The sequence below is a fragment of the Corapipo altera genome, unplaced genomic scaffold, assembly GCF_003945725.1.
Source record: "Corapipo altera isolate COAL_440 unplaced genomic scaffold, ASM394572v1 50, whole genome shotgun sequence".
NCBI classification, from domain to species: Eukaryota; Metazoa; Chordata; class Aves; order Passeriformes; family Pipridae; genus Corapipo; species Corapipo altera.
The window spans coordinates 1,769,916-1,791,035 of NW_020884889.1; the positions used below are offsets into that span (position 1 = coordinate 1,769,916).

A 21,120-nucleotide genomic window follows, 5' to 3' on the forward strand; every position below is an offset into this window, starting at 1 on the left:
GCCCCGCCGCGCCGCCCCGGCCCGCCGGCTCAGAGCTTCCTCTTCGTGGGGGTCATGACGGCGCAGAAGTACCTGCGGAGCCGCGCCGTGGCCGCGCACCGGTGAGAGGGCGGGGAGGGGGCCGAGGGGCTGCGGTCGGGAGGGCTCGGCGGGGCTCGGGTTCGGCGGGCTGCCTTGGGCTGGGGTCTGTTCGGCTGGGCTTGGGGTCGGCTCGGCTCGGCTTGGCTCGGTTTGGCCACGTTGAGCTGAGCTGGGCTTGGCTCGATTCGGTCCCATTCATCTGGGCTCGGCTCGGCTCGGTTTGGCCACGTTGAGCTGAGCTGAGCTTGGCTCGGTTCGGTCCCATTCATCTGGGCTCGGCTCGGCTCGGCCGGGCTCGGCTCTGGGCACGGCCGGTCCCCCCGAGGGACGAGCCCCCGGCCCGGGATGCCCTTGCAGCCGGGATGTCCCCGCCGGCCCCGGGGACCGCTCGCCCTTGCCCGGGGCAGGTGTTCGCGATCCTCAGGGCACGCTCAGCCCCGGCTCTCCTCGCACCGTCCCGGGCGCAGGGAGGGAGCCCCGGGGCGCTGTCCGGGCGGGTGCGGGGTGCGGGAGAATCAGTGCCCCGAGCGCTCCTCCGCTGCCCGGGCAGGTCGGCGGAGATGCGAGGGGTCGAGGGAGTCGCATTGCCGCTCTCACAGGGTCTGGTTCAGCCAAGTGCTGCCTGGCAGGTGGCCCCAGCGGCTTTGCCTGAGGGTCAGGATGCCCCACCACAGCGAGGGGGCAACCGACCGCCGGTCACGAAGGGGGCACGGGCGTCAAAGTGCCTCGTCCCTCAGTGCTTCTGCCTTGGCACGGCTGCGCCTCGCTGGTGCAGTCCTTGGCTGCTGCTTCTGGGGAGAGCTGGCAGCCTGATGGGAACAGTAATAAAGTTTGGAGACCGTCGTGACCGTCTGGATAGGGAAGAAAAGACCACTGCACCAAGCCAAAAGCATGTGCTTGGGAATGAGACCCAGGAAAGGCATCTGGGAACAAAGAGTAAAACCCACCTTTGCTCACCAGAGCTGCTGCTGAGGCTGGACCAGGTAGTGAAAGAGCTCAGATGAGGGAAGTCAGCTTGGGTGAAACACTCCAAGCGTTGGGCTGGTGGAGCTTATGCAGGACCTGGGGGCTCAGAGCCGAGTGCTTGTTACCTGAGCACACCTATTTTTGGAGCAGGGACGATCTTTGTGCTGCTTGCTGTAGCCCGCGGCGCGGTCTCCAGCTGTAGCTGGGTATGGCCGTGAGTGCTAACAGGAATTCTGTCCAAAGCCTCGGCAGCATCAGGATAATCATCTCCTCTGTGAGAGACGTGTCTGTGGCTTTGGTGAAACACTCTGCTCTGCTGAAATATGCTGGAATATGCTTATTGCTCCGGCGTCCGCGCCAGCAGGCAGTGCTGGGAGGCTGCGCGGGAAGCCTGGCTTGGGAAGTCTGAAAGAGTTAAGAGCTAAAATGTGAGCTCGGGTATAACCCCAGCTCTGGCTGAGCACTGCACAGCCAGCACCATCGGAGGAGCAGCCAGGCGCTCTGGAGAGGATCTTTAATAAAACATCCCCTTTAGTCTTGTGTTGGAACAAACCCTTCTCCATCTCCCGCCTGCCCTGGCTGAAAAGTACTTGGCCCTGTTGGCCAATAAGTACAGGATGGCAAAACCGTGTATGATGGAGCATCTCAATCTCCTCCTCTGCCCAACTCTGGTTCCAGAAAATCTCTCTTTATATCAGCACCAAATGCAGTAAAATTGCTTAATTTGGGCAATCTGAGGTATATTGTCCACCAACTATGATTTTAATGGAAACTTAATTCCTTCTTTCAGTACTAGACCTATAATTAAGTTACAGGGAGAGCATGATTGGTGCTTTGAAATGGGTGAAAGAATCTGTTTCTTCAGGGTTATGTTCTTTTCATCACCACGTGGGATGGAGCATTTTGGATTGCAAATCTCATGCGCTGTGTAATTTACATTTACATACAGAGAGGCTGGAGTTGTGTTGGAACATCACGTAACAGGTTTTCTGGCAGAAGAGCTTGTCTAGCATCCATCAGATTTTGCGTCAAGAATTCAAGAAAGGGAAATTTATCACAATATTGTCCAGAGATTGATGTTATTTGGGGAGGAATTGGCTTTGCTGGTGTGGGAAGGATTCTCATCCCTGGTTTTGCCCGTGCTCGCTGAGCAGTCACGTGCTGTGGCAGAGCTGGGTTTACAGAACCAGATCTGCAACGTCTGCTCACACAAAACAATGGCTAAAGATGCAACTTAACAAATCCAGCTAATGGAACCGGGCTCCTTCAGCCCTTAGAAGGAGATCTGAGTATCGCTTTTTGCCACACAGCTATTTTGGTTTAACCTCTAGAGACACTTAGCGGTGTGGTAGGGCTAAATGCGTTTTTGTCACCTCTGTCAGTGAAAGAAATGAGCTAATGTCCTGGTGACAGGAAGACATCTTCGGGGGAAGGTGGGGAGGGGGGAAGAGGAAGCCAAACCTGAAATCTTAAATGGCTTTTGATTGCCATGAAGTACTCAAGCAGACAATTGCTGGGATTACTACATTGACAAAGCATCCTGGTGAGCTGAATCGCTGGCACAACCAGTGAAATGGGAAGCTGCTAGCAAGGCATTCCCGGGGTGGCAGCGTGTGCAGAGCCTTGATACCACGCTGAAAGGAATTAGGGATTCAGAGGCTGAATACCTCCAAATTGCTGTGGCTCAAAGGCCATTTACAGACACAGCTAAAAGGGACCGGAGCGGAAAGCATTTGCTGATCCTTACTGCTGTGAATCCAGATAGGGTCTAAAAGAGGGGAAGCAATCCACTTCCTGAACATCAATCACGAGCAAAATGACCACTGCAAGGCAAATCAGGCCTGCTGGATTTTCGGGAGCTGCTGGCTCTTTGAAACAGTCGTGCTTTTGTAGTGTACGAGGCAGAGAATAAGCTTTAGATCTACAGGTTTTCGCAGAGCAGGTTTGCAGCCTCAGTGGTTATTGCATCTGACAGCCAGGTTAGCAGAGCTGCCCTTCCAGGAGGCCGGTGAAGTGCAGCAGCAGGAACTGCGGTGTCACATCACAGGACAAGGAATAGTCAGGAAAAGAGCCGGGCAGGAAGGAGTTAAAGTATGGCTGGGGTTCAGGGAAAGTGCAACAATATGTGCTAATGGCTTTGCAGTTGAGGGGAGTTGTCCTAAAAGAGCTGCAGGAAGGAGAGGATGGGAATAAGCAGGCTCCCAGAAGATTTAAGTCTGCTGTCTCAGGAACAGAAATATCAGGCAGTTAACCCATTTTCTTTTTTTTTCTTCCCCCCCCCTTTTTTTTTTTCTTTTTTACGTAGCAACTAGATTTCCCGGGAAACGTGGCAGGAGAGTAGTGTGAATGCAGTTAATGGCGAGATGTCAGCGGCTGGCCTTTGGCAGTATCTCTGCAGGAGCATAGCCGCAGTACTCGGTTTGGGACAGTCCCCACGGCACCCTCCAGTGCCACGAGGACCATGAGTGATGCCCAGGGCTTGTGCTGAGCCATCCCTCTCCTGTGGCAGAAGGATGCCCTTTGGAGACTCCATTTGCTGCCACACTGGTAGTGGTGGCTTATAGAAAACAGTGTGCACTGAAATCTAAATACCTGAGTGCTTGGAAGGGCTTAAGTGAAAGGCAGCCAGAAGGATTTGGGGTCTAAAGGAGTTCATATTATCTGTCTAAGCCTGCACTAACTGCTGCAGAAGTGTAATACAAAACACATTGTTGTGCTGCTTTTCAATTCAGAGCCTGGGTGGAGGTTGTTGGGTGGCACTGGGGATCATGTCAAGTGACTTTGAACGTCGTGACATCGCAGTACATGTTTTGCTTCACGTGTGAATTGTACCACAGTCGTGCAATAGTGAGGACTCGTTTCTGTCCTGCCCTTGTACCTTCCAGCAGAAACATGATGTACTTGGGCTTTCCGAGCAGTAACCTAAAATTTGGGAGAATGTTTAAGGAACAGTATGAAACAAATACAGTGAGAGCAGCTGGCGTTGGTACGTGGGAGATAAGGAGCAACAAAGTCACCTACACACCCCACAATAACCACACGGCCCAAACCTCTGGGACACTTGGGCTTTGATCTTCGCCTGACCCGTTGACTGTTGGTGTGCCTATGGGTGATAGATCCATTTCTCTCCCTGCTTCCACAAGGAAGGTGACTGGATATCCTCGGGCAGAAAACTGGCACCACTTTAAATTGGAAGAGTTTAGTTCAAAGGACTCTTAAGAGCTGTAGAGGCTACCTGGGTTCTCCGGTAAAACTGCCCTGCAAAAACTTGTCAGGAGCTTTTCCTCAAAATCTGAATTCTGTAATGCAGATCTTAACAACAAGGTCTTTTAAACCTATCTGGAGATTTTAGCAAACAGCTTTTTTTGGTGACCTCTCATGATGGTCATGTGCAGTACCATGTGCAGGAGCAGTGTGCTGGTTTCCATGCTCAGTTCTCCTGGCTAAGCTGTGGTTCATTGCTTCCCCTGCAGCAAGTGTTGCTGGAAAGATGGGACTTTGAAGTTATGCAGAACTAGCCCTAATACAACATGAAATTTAGCTGCATTCAAGACATAAGTCTTTTATGTCTGTTATCTTGCTGAGTTCTTCACAAATTATGATTTTCTTCAGCGTAATTATACAAGATGACTGTTTCTCAAAACTTTAAATGATTTCTCTGATCTCCTCTAAGGGATGTTCCTGAACTGCAGAGAAAAACCATTTTTTGTCATAGTGTTCAGCTTGGGTCTCTACAAAGGGAGCTCTGTCTGCATAATACCACTGACTGTGCTTCTGCCGAGTCTGCAGAGCTGATAACAAAGCTAGGTAATACAAATAAATAATAAATACTGGAAACTTAAGAATAAAACATTCAAGATCTCTGCTTTTCCTGCTTTAAACTATGCTTTTTGAGCTTCTTTTTGAATGAAGAAATAAACTTACGACAACGTTTGATGACTATAGTTGTGGTCACTTTTTAGGAGATATTGGAGGTTTTTAGCACACTCAGTGTGCACAAAGTTTTCTGTATTTTGTGGCTACCTGTACCAACTGGGATAAAATCTTTTCACCCAGTTTGCTTGTGACTTGCTCAGATTAGGGTATATGTAGGGCATCCAGGTGCAAAACCAGTTGAGGGGTGATAAAATTGATTTGGTAGCCACCAATACTGGAGACTGATGTCCTCTGCTAAGAGCTTTCTCCTCAGGAAGCGTTACTGATTTTGTTTGTGTTTGTTTAATTTTCACTTTGATTTTCTTGCCAGAAGACAAGCTTCTGCTTTGTTAGAGTTCTGTACCTCTTGCACTGAGAGAAACCAGGTCACACACTGTTGTGCAGGTGTTTTACCTCCTGGGGAAGGAAATAGAGAGCCTTGCTGTCCTGATTCATGCACATCCTCCTGTTTAGGCAGCAGATTCAGATTACACGGAGGAGATAAGGTTGGGATCTGTCAGAGCAGTTCAGTTGCTGGGTTTTTAAATGACCGGTTCAGGACATGTATCAGTTGTATTCAGAACCTGATATTTCTCCTTGGACAGAGTCAAAATGGCTTTGAGCTGACTGAGGCCATCAGCAAGTGATCACTGCAGCCAAGGTATTCTCTGCAGGTGTAGATGCAGGAGTCTGGTGGCAGAAATGCTGTGTCCACATGTCCTTTAAACAGCTGAGGGTGACAGGGCAGTGCAGGGGAAAGAGGGCATCAAGTTTCAGTAGAAACATTTTCCCTTGTTTTTTTTTAATTATCAAACATACAGTTGTTTTTCAGATACAACCTGCAAGTCTTATATTGGAGAACCCTTGACCAGGAAAGGAATGTCAGTGGGTGCTGGTGGAGCCACAGAGGTGGGGAGGTGTTGAGACAAGAGCTCTGTGCTAAGGAGCTGAAGGGATCAGGTTGCTGCCCATAACCTGAGAGCAGACATGGTAAACGAGACTGGAGGTGGGAGGACAGGCAAGAAACGTAGGTGTTAACACATTAATCTGTGGAGTTGCTGGTGATCGAGCCAGGTCTGATTCTTTGCAACGTCGGATAAAAAAGTTAAAAGCTGCTTTGATCAGAATTCATCCTTGCATTTACCAGCCCTCGGTTCTACTGTTATCAATTGGGGTCAGAAAAACGTGCTTGCAGTTCATCTTGCTGTCTGTGGTTTGGCTTCTTTAGCTGAGTGCAACAACATGTTTCCTGAGCAAACTGTTCTCTGTGTATTCTCTCCCCAAAAAAGGACCGCAGCGAGCTGCGGCTCCAACGTGAGGAGCAGCCCGTGGTGACTCCATTGTTTCAGCCTCTGCCGAGCTGTGCTTGCGTTGACACAGACACTCGGGCCATTTTTCCGTGTGGGAATGTGTTTTGCCTGCTTGGGTTCGAACAAATGCTCAAAGCCACAGTCACAAATAACACGTCGAGTTGTCTCATCCCAGAAATTGTGTTGTTGCAGGAAGTGAACAAAGGCTCAGTCAAGCTGTGCTGGGGTTTGGTCGATGTGGTTGATGTGGTTGATGTGAGATCCCAAGGCTGAAGTAACGTTTTGGTGCCGACCCAGGTCGCACAGTGGTCCTTGGGGTGTGGTTATTGTTAGGACCTGGTTACTTCTCACATATGCAGGAATATATGGTTTACTGTCTGGTTTACTCCTGCTTTAATGTGAAACTTAAATGTGGTGCAGACACATGGAAAGATGGGCTCAAACTGGCTTTGATTTGAGGGTTTTAGGGTGATGAGAAGGCTGGGAATCAAACATGCCAGGGTTTATGGATGTACGTGCATTTTGTTCCCTCTCCCTTGAGTGGGAATTCTTCTCTTGACAATACTTTGTGGGTCCTGAGGTGGGGGTACCTAGGTGGAGAGCAGGGAGTAAATTTAAGCTGGGAACCAACAGAATGGGTGGTGGTTTAAAAAAAATTAAAAAAATAGTTGAAGACAAATCCTCATGAGTCCAGAAAGGAGCTAAAGCCTGGAGTGATAGAAAACACCCTGTGTTGTCCATAGATTGTAGTCATTACAAAGGCAGATCTTTCCAGATATGGAGAGCAAGTCTGAAAATTCATTGTTTGTTTTTGAATAAAAAAGTCAATAAACAAAAATTTCCATAAGACTTTAGCTAATAACTAGTCCTGGGTACATCCAAAGCTCCCTTGAGAACTGCTTGCAGTGGATGAAATTTTTCAGTAGCTTCTTCTGCCTTTTCTTTCTGTGAGATTAAAATTGAAATTCATCAAGTACTTTTAACAAAGAGAAGTCTTTTAAACTTAGCTTGGGGGTTGGTATGGGAAGAACCGTAGATGATTTGTATGTTGAGTGTGGGTGTCAGAAAATAAACAGCAGAACTTCCTTAATGATTAGTGAAAGGTCAAGATATGATCATGTCACGTTTAAAAGGGGCTGCTTTCCGTGCTTTAACAGGATATGACTTATAACCAGTAGTACTGTGCATTAATTGCATGACTGATGATTATAAGCCTCATCACCTCTATTGTGAAGTCAATGGGAATGTTCCTATTTGCTTTACTCTGTGCTCTTTGGGAAGCTGGGATCTAAACTTTTCCTATGAAACACTACCCATGGCAGTAAGAAATCCAGAAGACAAAGCTTTTAAAGTAATTGGGTGATATTAATTACACACAGCTCAATTAGTGTGAAACTGTTAAGGTGTCAAAGTTGATGTTTACGTAGGTCTGATTAAATACCTTTGCGTTTTCTGGTGGAGCTTAAGGAACAATTCTTCTGAAATATATTTGGGTTTCAGACTTCGCACAACAGATAATTCTGGAGATTTCAAATTTCAGATCATCTGTGCTGCCCAAAATCTGCTCAGGTTTTGGCAAGAAACCTGTGCTGAGAGGCATCTGGTCAGAGTGACAGTGATGCATTGAGGGAATACTGTGTCCTTTACCTTGAGAGTGTTTTCAAATTCACCTTTAGGTTATATTCTGAGCATAGTCACCAAATATAATTATAAAATATTCTCCCCCTATACAAAAAGGGGCAAAACTGTTGGTTTACCAATGAAAATAGTTTTCTGTGAGGGATATGTGATCTCTGCTTTTTTCCCCCAGATAGAATCTCAGAAAATGGTACTGAAAGCTTAAAATTAATAATTTTTAGGGCAAAGCTGTAACAGTTACATGACTGAAAATCCTCCCTGGAGGAGACAGTGTTCTGCAGTCTGCCTTGAGGAATCATCCTGCAGCTCTTCCTGCTGTATAAGTGACCCAGTTTGCCCACACAGATGGGTTGGATTTGTCAGAGGAGCACGGAAGGTGTGGAGCAGATGTTGTCTCTGTGCTGCTTTGTGCAGAAAAAGCTCCTCTTCCATGACATTCCTCTTCACTGAAATCTGGAATGAAGTGTCTGACAAGCTGCTGGAGGTGTGAGTGTTGGTAGCACCATGTTATTGTGGGAGTTACCTGTTTTACAGGCATTTCTTAGGACTTGACTGGTATGGACAAACCCACCTGAGGTTGTTGTTGCTCCGTGCTCTCTGCTTTGCTTCTTCAGGCAGCATCTGGAGAAGCTGCTGTTCGGTTGCTTTTCCATGAGATACCGATTCCATGCAAGTTGATGTGAATTTACTCTCTGGAAGTCAGTGCTTCTGAGTGCACATTTGAGCTTTTGGAGAGGCTTAGACGGAATGGAAGGTGGAAATGATGCTAAATAACTTGCAGGGAAGCTTTGGAAGTGTTAAATCCAGTTGTATGTGAACTGTTTGCCCATACTGGCTCCCCCCTGTATTTTGTGGCCAATACTAGTTGGTCCAAAACTGAGTGTGTGTAAGAAATCCTGCCTTCCACTGGTGAACTGCTACTATCAACTACTTTTCTAACACGTGGAGGTGCAAAAATGATATTCAGATGCTTGTCATAGCAGAACTTTTTGTGTGTTGTACCAGGTGCTCTGTGTGCCATGCCCTCATTTGTGTGGTAAAAAATAACCTTTCAAGGCGTTTTTAAAGACAATTTGTAAAGCAGATGAGGTACAGTCTCTGGTAGCACTCTCTGCCTGCCCTGGTTTGCATACTTAATTAGTCCTTCTTGTCTTTTTCAATCTAGAACATGGTCCAAAACCATTCCTGGCAAGGTTGAGTTCTTCTCCAGCGAGGGTTCGGACACCTCTATTCCCATCCCCATCGTGCCGCTTCCAGGTGTAGATGACTCTTACCCACCCCAGAAGAAATCTTTCATGATGCTCAAATACATGCATGACCACTACTTGGACAAATACGAATGGTTTATGAGGGCTGACGACGACGTTTACATCAAAGGGGACAAACTGGAGAACTTCCTCAGGAGCCTGAACAGCAGCGAGCCGCTCTTCCTGGGACAGACCGGGCTCGGCACCACGGAGGAGATGGGGAAGCTGGCGCTGGAACCGGGCGAGAACTTCTGCATGGGGGGGCCAGGAGTGATCATGAGCCGGGAGGTGCTGCGGAGGATGGTGCCCCACATTGGCGAGTGCCTGCGGGAGATGTACACGACCCACGAGGATGTGGAAGTGGGGAGATGCGTGCGGAGGTTTGCGGGAGTGCAGTGCGTGTGGTCCTACGAGGTAAGGATGAGGAGCGTGCTTTGGGGGAGGTAGAGGGGAGGGTGGGAGAGGCTGCAGCAGGGGAGTGCTGTTGTACATAGCAGTTCCTCCAGCCCTCGCCTCCCTTTGCAGCTTGACCACCCAGCTGTACAGTTTCTACACTCTTTGTTTCCTAGAAGTGTCAGGAAAGACCTACGGAAATATGGAAGTGCAGCGCTAAGGGAAACAGTGTTGGACACGAGGCACATGAGGGATAGGGGAGGAACATTCATCATTCATAACAGATATGTTTATTTAGACAGAAAGGGAATAAGCTTAAATCAAAATGGCCACGACTGCCTGCAGTCCTGACTGCCCAAGCCTCTTTTATCTTCTTTAGCTCGTCATGGTGCGAGCGTGGAAAATGGATGATACAATTACCGTGTTTCTTACCGCAGTGGAAATGTGTGAGGCTGACAGATGTTTGCCCTGACACTGACAGTTTTTTCCCGAACTAGAGATGTCTCCTGGTGGTTGGCACTGTCACCCTGCACAGCCCATATCTGCTGCTGCCCTGGGGACTCGCTGGCAGCCCCATGTGCTTGGCAGGTCCTTGATGTCAGCAGAGACAAGCCACCACTCTCGGTGGTGGCTTTGGATGAGCCAAAACTCCTGGTCTGCCCACACTGATATGGCTGCAACTTTGGCATTTGGGGGAAAAATACCCAGAGAGTCCCAGCCTGCTTGTGGCAGAGTTTCCTGCTGCTGTTTGCTGGGGGCTGGCAGCTCCTCTCAGGGGTGAGAGGGTCTTCTCCTGCCTGAGTATGCTGGGCTTTTTGAATTGAGTCCTGGGTGTTTGCAGGCTGTCTGGTTGAAAACACTTACTGGGCTTGAGCTGCAGTTTCACCAGAGCAAATGGCAGTGGGTCTGTCACAGAACTAAGGGAGAAGCTGAAAGCAGAAGAGAGGGTGAACAGGTTTTGTACACAAACATTTATGACTTGACGCAACAACCGCTTTGTCCTTTTATGAGATGTGGTGAAGGGGGGAAATTCTTCTGCCCGTGTGACAGGAGCTGTGGTCACAAACGATGACAGATATTGCTGCTGAGCCGCTCTCTCACTGGCAAAGACTTGTATTCAACTTCTGACACTGAGTTTTTGCCCCTGGAAGCTGTTGCCTCGTTTCAGTTCACAGTTCAGTGACGGGAAAGCCTCTGAGGAAGGGGAAGGAGGTTTCCAGCTGCAGTAATTCATTCATATCTTTTGTGCCTAGAGATTTTCTGGACTAACAGTGTCTCTCCATGTTCCTTGCTTTCAGACCTGGAACTAGTTTATGTATTGCCAGCATTGTGGTTAGAAGTTTGTAAGGAGTCAGTAACTTTTTCCACAGTTTTTAGCCGCATAAAATTTTTGCTCTAGACATTCAGAGTTGAAATAACTTCTGCTTTGAGTGCCTGTACCATGTGGCATTTGATTAAGTTACTGAAGGTTAATATTTTAGTTCTACTTAAACTGGCAGAACTCTCCTAAATTCAGTATGATCAAATGTTGGATTGAAATAGCTAATGACAGCACACAACTGCACTAGGAATGCTGTCTGACAGAAATAGATGGGGCTTTTCTCAAAATCAGTTTTGTTTGATCAGCTTCTGCTAAATTATCCCTAGTGCTGGATTCTCCTGAGTGCCATGAATTACTTAAAATTGGTTTGTGTGAAGTGTATAAACTGTAGGATGTTCAGAAGTAACCTAAGAGTGTGAGATGTTAAGGCTCAGCTGTCTGGGGAGGAGGGAAGAGTTTCAGTGATGAAAGCACTCTGCTTCTGCAAGGAGTAGGTCCACTCTCATTTACTTGTGGCTTTTCAATTTAAAAACCTGTCATCTTTTCTTTTTTTTTTTTTTTTTTCTTTTTGATGTGGTCCTCTCATTGCCCAGACAACTAGATGAAATGTGCCTGGTATTTTATTTCAGATAAAGCAATAGCTGTGTGAAGTAACACAGCTGTCGTAACAGCTGTGTTGGGAAAGCCTGGTGTAAAAGCGACATTTTCCATGTCTTGTACGTTCATGAACATCAAGTAACAGGCCACTGGAAGTGAATTGCAAAGCGTTGTATTTCAGTGAACTCGTGATGGAGGAAAAGGTTTATCTGCGCCTGCTCTGCTGGGGCACAGCCACCGGATCCCTCACAATTCCCAAGGAAAGGGAAGCCGCGACGGCACGAGGCTCAGCAAACAAAGCGGCGTTGGCCTCAGAAAACCCAAACCCCAAACTTCTCCTTTGCAGCCTGCGCTTCCTATTCTGGAGAGGCTCAAGTGGCAGCACAAACGAGGAGCTCAGGGCTTTTCAGTCACCCCCCAGCTCGCTGGTTTTAGTCCGCAGCATCTCGGACGTGGAATGCACTGCTGGACCTCTCTGCGGGTGGCTTTTCCCCTGCACTGTTCTTGTGGTGGGCTCCCTGCCCAGAACCGTTTTACTCATCTCCATGACTGTCACTGCCCCCTTTCTCCGATTTTTAGGATCCCACAATGTCTTCACTGTGCTACTCATCTTCCCTGGCCCTGGCCCTGGTGTTGTGCCCAAATGCATCACCAGGCCTGGCTCTGTGTGTTTTTTCTGCTCGCAGCAGTCTGTCTCAAAACCCCTTTTTTCCCCCCCTTCCTGTGTTTCTGTCACTGCTCTGCTCTCCGCGGTGCCTCTTAGACCACTTCATTAGTGGCACCGGTTATTGCCCGTTTCAGGACTTGTAAGGATTTGTTCACACTCTTCCTGCCGTCAGGAGCTTTTCAGCAAATACAGTAGAGGAATTGACACCAGTATTCTTTGGACTTCCTGTGTCATCTCACCCCAGAAAAGAGGCAGCAACAGCCTGTGCAAGCTTGAGAACCAAAGCTCCCTGGACTCTGGGGAGCTTCGTCTGACCCACCCAGGCTGCTGCTCCAGGAATTTTGCTGCCCATGATGGATTTTAGGCTCCTGTGACCAGGCTTGTAGCAACTGCCCTATTTGACACTGGTCGAGTAAGTCACTGATGAGACATGGCCGTTAAATGTGAGTTCTTTAGGGCAAGGATTATCATCATTGTAAAAACAAAGCCGAGACAGGATTTTTTTTATGATATACATGGAAAAGAAGGAAACGTGAGCATCAAGGTCCAACCTTCTGGGCGTTGGTGAAGGAAAAAGTCGGGCAATGGTGACTGGGGATAGCAGGGGGCTTCTGGGAGAAGGGGGGTTTGAATTAACATTTTGTGTGGTCTTTCATCTGGAGTAATTGAAGATAATTGCTACTGTGAAATTCACTGAAGTTAGGAAAGCCCTTAAAGTGCACATTATATCTGCCAAGTACATTGGCAGTGCCAGAATGTACCGTTTCTGGAATGGACTCTCCCATGGGCAAAACTGAAGTTTGTGGCTTTCAGTAAGACGGCCAGAAGTCAAAAAAAGATGAAAGTCGTGCTGTGATTGATCAGATCTGAAAGACTGGGAAGAGGTGCAGCTGCTAACAGCTAATGTGCAGTTCCTTTGCTTTATCCTCTGAGTAAACCTTTCTTCATTATCAAAAAAAGGAGATTAATCCTGTTGTAGGTGGCTTGTGTGTGGCACACTGTGTGCAGTGGCCGCTGCAGCATCTCGGAGCAGGATGTGAGGAGGTGCTGGGCAGGGTGCTCTGAAGCACCTCGGTTCTGTGCAGACACTGAGGGCAGTGGGGTTGGACTGTGATGTTTGGTCACTCTGGCTCTGTAAACCCTCGCCTTGGAGTCCAGACTTGTCTTGGTGGTGGGAGCATCCAGCAGCACTTCTGAAATCAGATGCTCTAATATATGTGTATTGTCCTGGCTTCAAAGCTTGTGCTTTTTGTCCAAGTCAGAGCATAGGAACTTGGCAAACCCTGACAGCACAGATATCTTATCTCCCTGTGTGTGCAGCCCACTGCACTTCTTCGTTCAGGAAACCTACGATACAAATCATGTGTGAGAGAGGGAGGATACAAATGTGCCCAGAGTTTTAGAGTGGATGTTTATAAATCATCTTTTCTCCAGCACTAAATTTTATCTTCAAAATGCTTCTGAGATGTCTTTTTGGCTTCAGATTAAGTTGTAAGTGGGTGGCCATGTGTTCTGGGGCTGGATGGAGATTGAGCTCCCTGAATTGAAGGTAATGAGGAATGGCATTTTGTCAGAGGACGGACAGGTAAGATTAGAGAAGAGCATTATCTGGGCAGAGCAGGTGATGTGTGGGGGTCAGTGTGAGACTGAAAATATGTGACTGATGTGACAGGGAGTCGCTGTGAAGACAGTGGGAGAGGCAGCGTGGTTTGACCACTGTGGTCTAATTTTAGTGTTTGCTGAGGAGGAGGGCAGAGAGGTCAAAGGAGAGAGTAAAGGCTGCGGACTGGGCTTGTGAAACCAGGTGTGGGTTAGGAGGGTTTGGAGTAAGGAGACTTATCTCAGGTCTGCACCCAGGTCCTGACCTGTCTCTTTCAGTTCAGAAAATAGTTGAGTGTTTGAGAAGCAGATATTGCAAAGAGGGAGAACTTGACATTACTAAGTTGTTTCTTAGTGACTTCTGAACTCATGTTGGTAAAGGTTTCTTCTGTGTTGCAGAAGCAACAAGAGCAAGTGTTGTAACAAAACTTGAGTCTGGATCACACTCCCTTTCTGCAGACCATCCTTTTCAAAGTGGAAGGCTGTGTGGTTCGTGCTTACACAGAGATGCCTTTCCAGGCTACAGAGACTGTTTGGGACTGACCTAGTTTTTGTGAGCACACGGTTAATCTGTCCTTAGTTAGCTGGGTGACTTGACCTAATGCCTAAGCTGAGAGTTGCTGAAATGAGGACTTTGATGGTGTCGTGCAGACTCTTAGGAAGCTTCAGCCCTGAATCCAGCAAACAGAAGTATTGCTTTTTCCCTCGTTATTGTTGTGAAGTGCAGTGGTTCAGTTATAAATTAGGATCTGTGCGACCTGTTGAGTTGAGAGAGCCATCAGGATTAGTTGTTATCTTGAGGACAAGTCAGGAAAGGCTAATCCTTCATTGCATGGCAGGACAAAGAACTCTAGTAAAATAGCTCATCATCCCAGTTTCTTAATTAAGGCACTCAGAAGATAGTTGAGGATTTGAGTTTGTTCTGTTGAGCAGCAGTGGGGATAGGCAGAGGGAGGTAAGTCAGACTAGAAGCTTTCTGTTGTACTTTTTTCTTTTAAACTGATGGGAAAGCCATCCCACAGGGTAGATTATTACTTTACAGCTTGCTGGACTTGTGAGACTTGGAAGAAACAACATTGTGCTGTGATCAGAGCTGCACTGTTTCTTGCAGGAGAATCCCACCTGACTGGACACCTCTGAAGGACACTGTTAAATTCCAAATCTAATCAATACCAAACCAAATAATACCTTTGTAGTCAGTTATATCCCATGGGTCAGTTATGTCTGACCAAAGTTTGAGTTGGCAAGTTTCTTTTTCCATTTTATTTAGTGCTTATTTCTGTGTATAAAATACAAGGGTGGGGGAATAAACCACTTCATGGTTTCTGTATAAACAGAATCTCTGTAAATGTCATACGTGACTCCACAGCAAAAAAGTAAATTAAAAAAATTTGTCTTTCTCACTAAAGGGGACATGAAATGTTTTCATCTGGGGAAGTTATTAGATGGTCTATATGTAGAGGGTAACTGTGACCTGGATGTTTGGGGGAGGGGGGGTTAGTTGTATTAATTTGGAGAGAGTATTTGCATTTCTCCCTTCAGTCTATTATAGCTGAGTCCTGTGAGCAGCTTAAAGCACCAGCAGCATGGAGATGTCAGAGCCTGTAAGCATGGGAGAGAAAAGCCAGATTTGTTTGGTGATGGGAAATAGAAATGAAGTGCTGATGTGGGGAAGGGGCTTAATATAAACTTAGCTGAGGTCACCAACAGGATGGTAGGAACACACAGCTCCAATACCTTCAGTGTAGTATACTTGGAGTATGGTGTTTTGAGAAATACTGGGATTTTTTCAGTAAAACCAATTGAATTATTACAGAGAATGAACAAAAGTTGGATTTTGTAAATGTATGGATATGGTGGATATTTTAAGTTTGTTACTTAAAAAAATCAGATTTAATGTAAAACGTTGTTTGCTTTTGAACTTTCAATGAATCAACACAAATAATTATCCAGAGTTGGTTTGGGCTGGTTGTAGCCACATGCTTGTTGTAGCATTAACCTGTTTTGAAGGGCTTTCTTAATGCTTTTGGAGCAAGTGGTTCCTATCAGGCTCACCCTCCTGAGAGAGCACTGAGCAGCTGCTCTGTGAGCGCTTCCCTGGGCTGACAGTGTACCAGAGCAGTGTCTGGGAATGCATTTCTGATCCCTGCAGTCACATTTTGCCAGTTCACACTGTTGGCAGTCACTGGTCTGCTGCTGGTGCTGGGAGAGAGTTTGAAAAGAGCTGTTAACACCCGGTGACTCCTCACCCTGGCCCGGGAGTTGCCAGTTCGCCTTTCGGTTCTCCTGAAGTCACTGTGGATTTGTGGTCCCCTGGTGCTGACAAGGCAAAAGGCAAAAAGCATTTGGAGTGCTGGCATGTTCCTTTTTCGGTAGCTTGCACCTGCAATTACAAATGAAAACTGCATATGTTGTCTTCCCATGCATTGTACCCAAGTGCACCTGGTGTGTCAGGAAGGAGCTTGGCTTTTTAGGCTCTGGTGGGAGAACCACTGGTTCGTGGAGGGACAGGGGAGATGGAAGATGACAACCTGCAGCAGGCAGGTAGCAGTTTAGCCCAGTGCTCTGGACTGTGTGTGATGGCCCTGTGGACCGTGTGAGTCCCTAATCTGACTGCACAGAGGATTAATTACCCTGCATTTGTCTAACCTCATTTCCTGTAGACACCTCCCAGCTGAAGAGCTGCTGTTTTGTATTCTAAAACCATCTGATTTGAAGCAGAGAACTCGATTCTACTTTGCTGGACTGTTACACCATCTTAATTGATCTTTAAAATGCTTAAAACATTTTCACACTAATTTCCTGTGTTAAAAGCTTATCTGGACTCCTGGTGGTGTGAACTTTCATGGTTATCAGCTGGAGACCTCTTAAAATCTTGCCAGAAATCCCAATTGCCTGAAGGGTGGGGATTATCTTCCTGCGTGCCCAGACCAAAATGACCTTTATGTGTCACAAAGAAGTTGGGAACTTAATTGGAAGAGTTTGGGGAACTGGCTGGTTTTGTTTTCTTCAATGCTGAAGTTTTAGCTGAAACTGGAAGTCCTTGCAAAACTGCAAGTTGAGTCCTGGTTATTTCTGGTTAGTTTCTTACATAAAAGTACCTTTCTACTGTGAAAACAAGTTAGTGTCAATGGGTTTTTTTAGTTGTGTCTTGAGCAAGTTAAAAGTGCTGCTATAATGAAGAAGCCAAAGTAAAAGTTGCGGCAGATTTTTCTCAGATGAATTCTCAAGAACCAACTGAACTTCGGGTCTGTTACTTGCAGCTTGTGTGGTAATGGTGATTTCAGGAAAAGAATCAGAGCCTGCATATCATTTATATTGCTATTAAGGGCCCAAGCTATTAAGGACCATTTTTTAAGACTCTTGGAGTAGGAACTGTCCGATGATCATTTATCCTTTGTCCACACTGCAGTGTTGTGCCTTGATGTGAAGTATTGCTGATAAGAGGACAGCCACTACAGCAAGCTCCCTTTTCCAGGTGAGCAGCCCAGGAGTTTTTCCACTTTCAGTGCAGCTGAAACTTCAGTGATCAGCTTCTGTGCTTGGTGATCTGATGTCCTGGGAGCATTGCTGGAATAGGGCGAACAGCTTCCTTTAGTGTCCCAGTTTATAGCTGGTCAGTGCAGGATGGGAGCCCTGAATGTTTGTGCAGAGCTGTGGGATGAGGCTTCTGGAGCCAGTGCTTTAGAGTCATTAGCTTAGAAAGAGGTTTAGGGAAAGGCAAAGACTTGCTCTTGTGTAATGAAGAGAGCACAGGTAGGGTCATGCCCACTGGATCTAAAGTTCCACCCAAGTATCTGGGTTTAATCCTTCCTACTGAATGGCTTTAGGGAGCTCCAGCTGAGTGCTGTATTTTTGTTCTTGGAAGCAGCCTTCAGAAGCATCCAATACTCTTTGTGGATTAAGCACAGGTTCTTAGACAGAGGCCAGGATTAGCAATGAAATAAATGGGAACCCGTAGTTTGGACTCAGCCAGCAGTTCATTAGAAAGCAGGAAGGGGTGGTAAAAAGTTGCTTGTAGCTCCAGAAGTGCCACTGTCACCTTCTTCCAGCTGCGAAGAAAAGCATGTTAACAGAAGAATAAAGAAGGACGTTGTCAGAAAGCTCCTCTGCCTCAGGGTTGCCCCGGCCTTGCTGAGCAGGCAGCCAGCATTTGGATGCTGTGTCCTTGCCCACTGTCCCCGTGGCCCTGCTCAGACCGTGTGCATCCTGAAAGGCAGGCACAAGTTTGCTCATGAAAACTTGTTGCCTGCTCTTGTCCACGGTTGCCACTTCAGATTGGTGCAACTGGTTAGAAAAGTGCTCTGAGAGCAGCAGCAGGGTATTAATGAAGGTTCCTCTGCTCATGGGCCTTGAATGGGTGTAATTACTTGGCATTAACTTCTTTAAACCTTATTTGAATTAAGGCTACATGTTTTGGCTGGTTATGTCACCACTGTATTAGCGAGGAATGCAGGAGAGAGTGCTAGTTTGTATTAACTGAGCTGCCTTAATCCTTTATAACCGTAGGTTTTATTATGTGTTACTGTCTTACAGAGAGAGAAAACACTTGCCCAGGGGACAACAGAGTTCACTTCTCAGCATCTCTGCATAAGGGCAATGTTCTTTGTCCTCAATAAGGACTGAGAAAGTTCTTAGTAGGTGGGGGTTGAAAATTAATATAATGTGTAATTCTGCACAGATATTCAGTGGGTAACTGTATCTTAGGTCTGAGTTTTTTATAAGTCTTTTTTCTTCCAGTCCCCCTTAATGTATGGGTGCAGGGTGGGTTTAATGCCTGACCCAATTTTTTTAATGGTTTCCTACAGTCTTCAGACCAGATGCTTCACTAAAAACAGTCCTGTCCAACATGAGTGACTCCAGAACATTCACCTCCTGCATTCATTGTCCAGGTCAGCAAAAACATCCTGCCCTTGCATGTGAGTCTTCCCTGTCCTGACAAAGGGGACATTTGCTTAACCTTATCATTGATGATTTATCAAGAAGCCTTACCCTCACCTTATCTTACCTTGTTTGTTTAACCTTATCACAGATAATAAACTGGCATACTTGTTTTTATAGCCTTCTCCTGTTGAAGACACTTCCTAACATCTTTGGCCAAGGGCAACTTTATTTAAAAAAAAAAAGCAAACATTCAACAACTGTGAGACAATAGCAGATTTAATCTTCATAAAGCAGCAAGGCTTTTGCTTCCCTGGTAAAGTTTACTAACTGTGGCTTTTCCAGGTTTTGGACAGAGCAATTTTTCTTTGACTTTTTCAAGTAATCTTTTTTTCCCTGTTCTCTGACCCCCTGGAGCTGAAATGTGCACTGCAGTCACTGCAAGAGCCTTTTGCAGTTGCACTTTGTCTTGCTTGTGTTTTACTGGGCCCAACTGGAAGCCTCCTCTGATCCTGTGGAATAATGTGTTTGGCTGAATCCTGAAGTTTGCCAATGGTAGTATTGCTGCTGTGTGTGCTTGTACTGAGGAGAAACTGTCCACGTGGTTTCTTATCTTTTCTAGGCCAAAAATAACACCATGGCTCCTGCAGCCTTAAAGAATTAGCCTAATTTCAGAGCTGGAAACTGGGGTGAAGATGAAAAGTGTATTTCAAAATATACAAAATAGCAGCTGGGTGCTGAAGCACTGGGATGAAAAGCCTTTGTCTGGAGCTCTGGATGGCGGATCAGAGGTGTTTTGTGGTGATCTCTTGCACGGAGAAGTCTCTGCTGAGTTGCAGGTTGGCTCAGATTTAAATCAAGCCGTGCAGTTCTGATGCGGGGACTGCGAGCGGGAAAGGTGGAAGCCAAGGGCAAAGCCACCTTCCTTGTGGTCGTAGGGTGGCTCCTCCAGATCCCTGAGGTGGCCCTGCAGAGCCAACAGGTCGTTTCTCCAGCCCGCGGCGTCTGCCTTGTGCCATCTGCCCTCGCGGTTCCCGGTGCAGGGGAAGTGTGAAATGTGTAACCCCGTTTATTCTGCGAGGTGGTCAGGGCCGTCTCCCGTACAGAAAATGCCTTGTTTCTGTTCAGCCAGCACAAAGGCTCTTTTATAGCTGCTTGGCTATACATCTGTCGAGGTGCCTCAGACTGTTAGCACTGGTTGCTGTTTGAGGTATGCAGCTCTGAGGCTGTGATGTACAGTGATATGTTGTTTATATGTTGCCTCCCTTTCCTTTTGAGGATAGGGAGCTGTGCTGGGTCCTGCCCTGAACAAAGCTGGTGTTAGTTATGGGATGGAGCGGTAGCCTGGAGATTTTCTCTTTAAAAAACAGACTGGAATCCTTCTGTTTCACACTTCCAATTAAACATCTGAATTTGGCGATGTGACTGCAGGACAATAGAACTTTCTCTGGGGAACAGTGTGTTGAATTTCTGCTCCAGCAACAGACCTGGCTTGAAAGACATTGTATGCACCATCAGAGGGACCCCTGTCCTTCACAGGGCACTTAACTGGAAAAAAATCCTGACTTCCTAAAGTTTTTGAACTTTATTGCAGCCTTTGGATTAATTTTCTCATTTTCTCCCTGCCTCCCCTGATATTTTTCCTCCTGCACGTGTCCTCATGCTCATTTCACAAAGACATTGCTGAAACCAGTCCAGCCCAGAAATGCACACTCATCTTTTGAAATGTAGGGGAGGGAGTGAGAGGAGGCTCTGTAAGCCAACAAAGTCCTGGTGAATTTGGAATCTCTGAGTTTGTCTCCTGTGACCTTCAGACATCTTAAGGTTTGCCATCTCCTGGCCACTGTGTTTGGTTTTCTAAGTTGGTTTTCTTTAACCCCACAAAACTATCTGACAGCTCTTCAGTTCCATTCCCAAATAGCTTTCTCATGCTGTCACTGCTGGCTTCCTGACTTAAAGTAGAGCTTGGGTGGAAAAATAACTTTTCATCAAATTACCATGAGATGGGTCTCACAGGACAGAGGAAGAGCACAAGAGGGATGTGCTCTGTTTTATGTTAAGCTTTTTGCTTCGGTGTTGATCTTCTCTTCTGCTCCATCAGGGTGGATAAATTGTGAAATCTGGTATCTGAGTGTGGCAAAAGGTGACTTGGGGTGGGTCCATGGCATGTTCCACCATGGAGTCCCTGTCCCTGGAGAGCAGCAGCTCTGCCCTGCCCAGGCCCTGGTGTCATGCCCAGCACTGCCTTGGAACATGTGCCTCTGCTTGCTCCCCTCTCTGGGGTGTATTTCTTGTTGAAGGTCTGTTTTGGCTTTGAAGATGCATTTAGGCTTTTTGTGGCCTCTTTCACAAGAGGGTGAGAAGTTACTTTTCAACTTAATTTTAGACTGGCTGTCGTTCTCGAGCGAACTTGAAGTGTGGTTTTGACCTTGCTCACAGGGAAACTTGAAGGAACCTGATTTCCCAGCACACCCAGGGAACTGTTGCTTTGGGTCTAGAATTTTG

General features: G+C 46.8%; 1 protein-coding gene across 1 annotated transcript in view; it reads left to right on the forward strand.

The window, feature by feature from the left end:
- Nucleotides 1–7: 7 nt before the first annotated feature.
- Nucleotides 8–21,120, forward strand: part of CHSY1 (chondroitin sulfate synthase 1) — a 77,158-nt gene continuing 56,045 nt past the window's right edge. The window contains exons 1-2 of the mRNA XM_027644403.1: nt 8–101; nt 9,076–9,571. Of these exons, the coding sequence (XP_027500204.1) occupies nt 55–101; nt 9,076–9,571 (543 nt within the window). The 5' untranslated portion in view covers nt 8–54. The remainder of the gene's footprint in view (nt 102–9,075; nt 9,572–21,120) is intronic.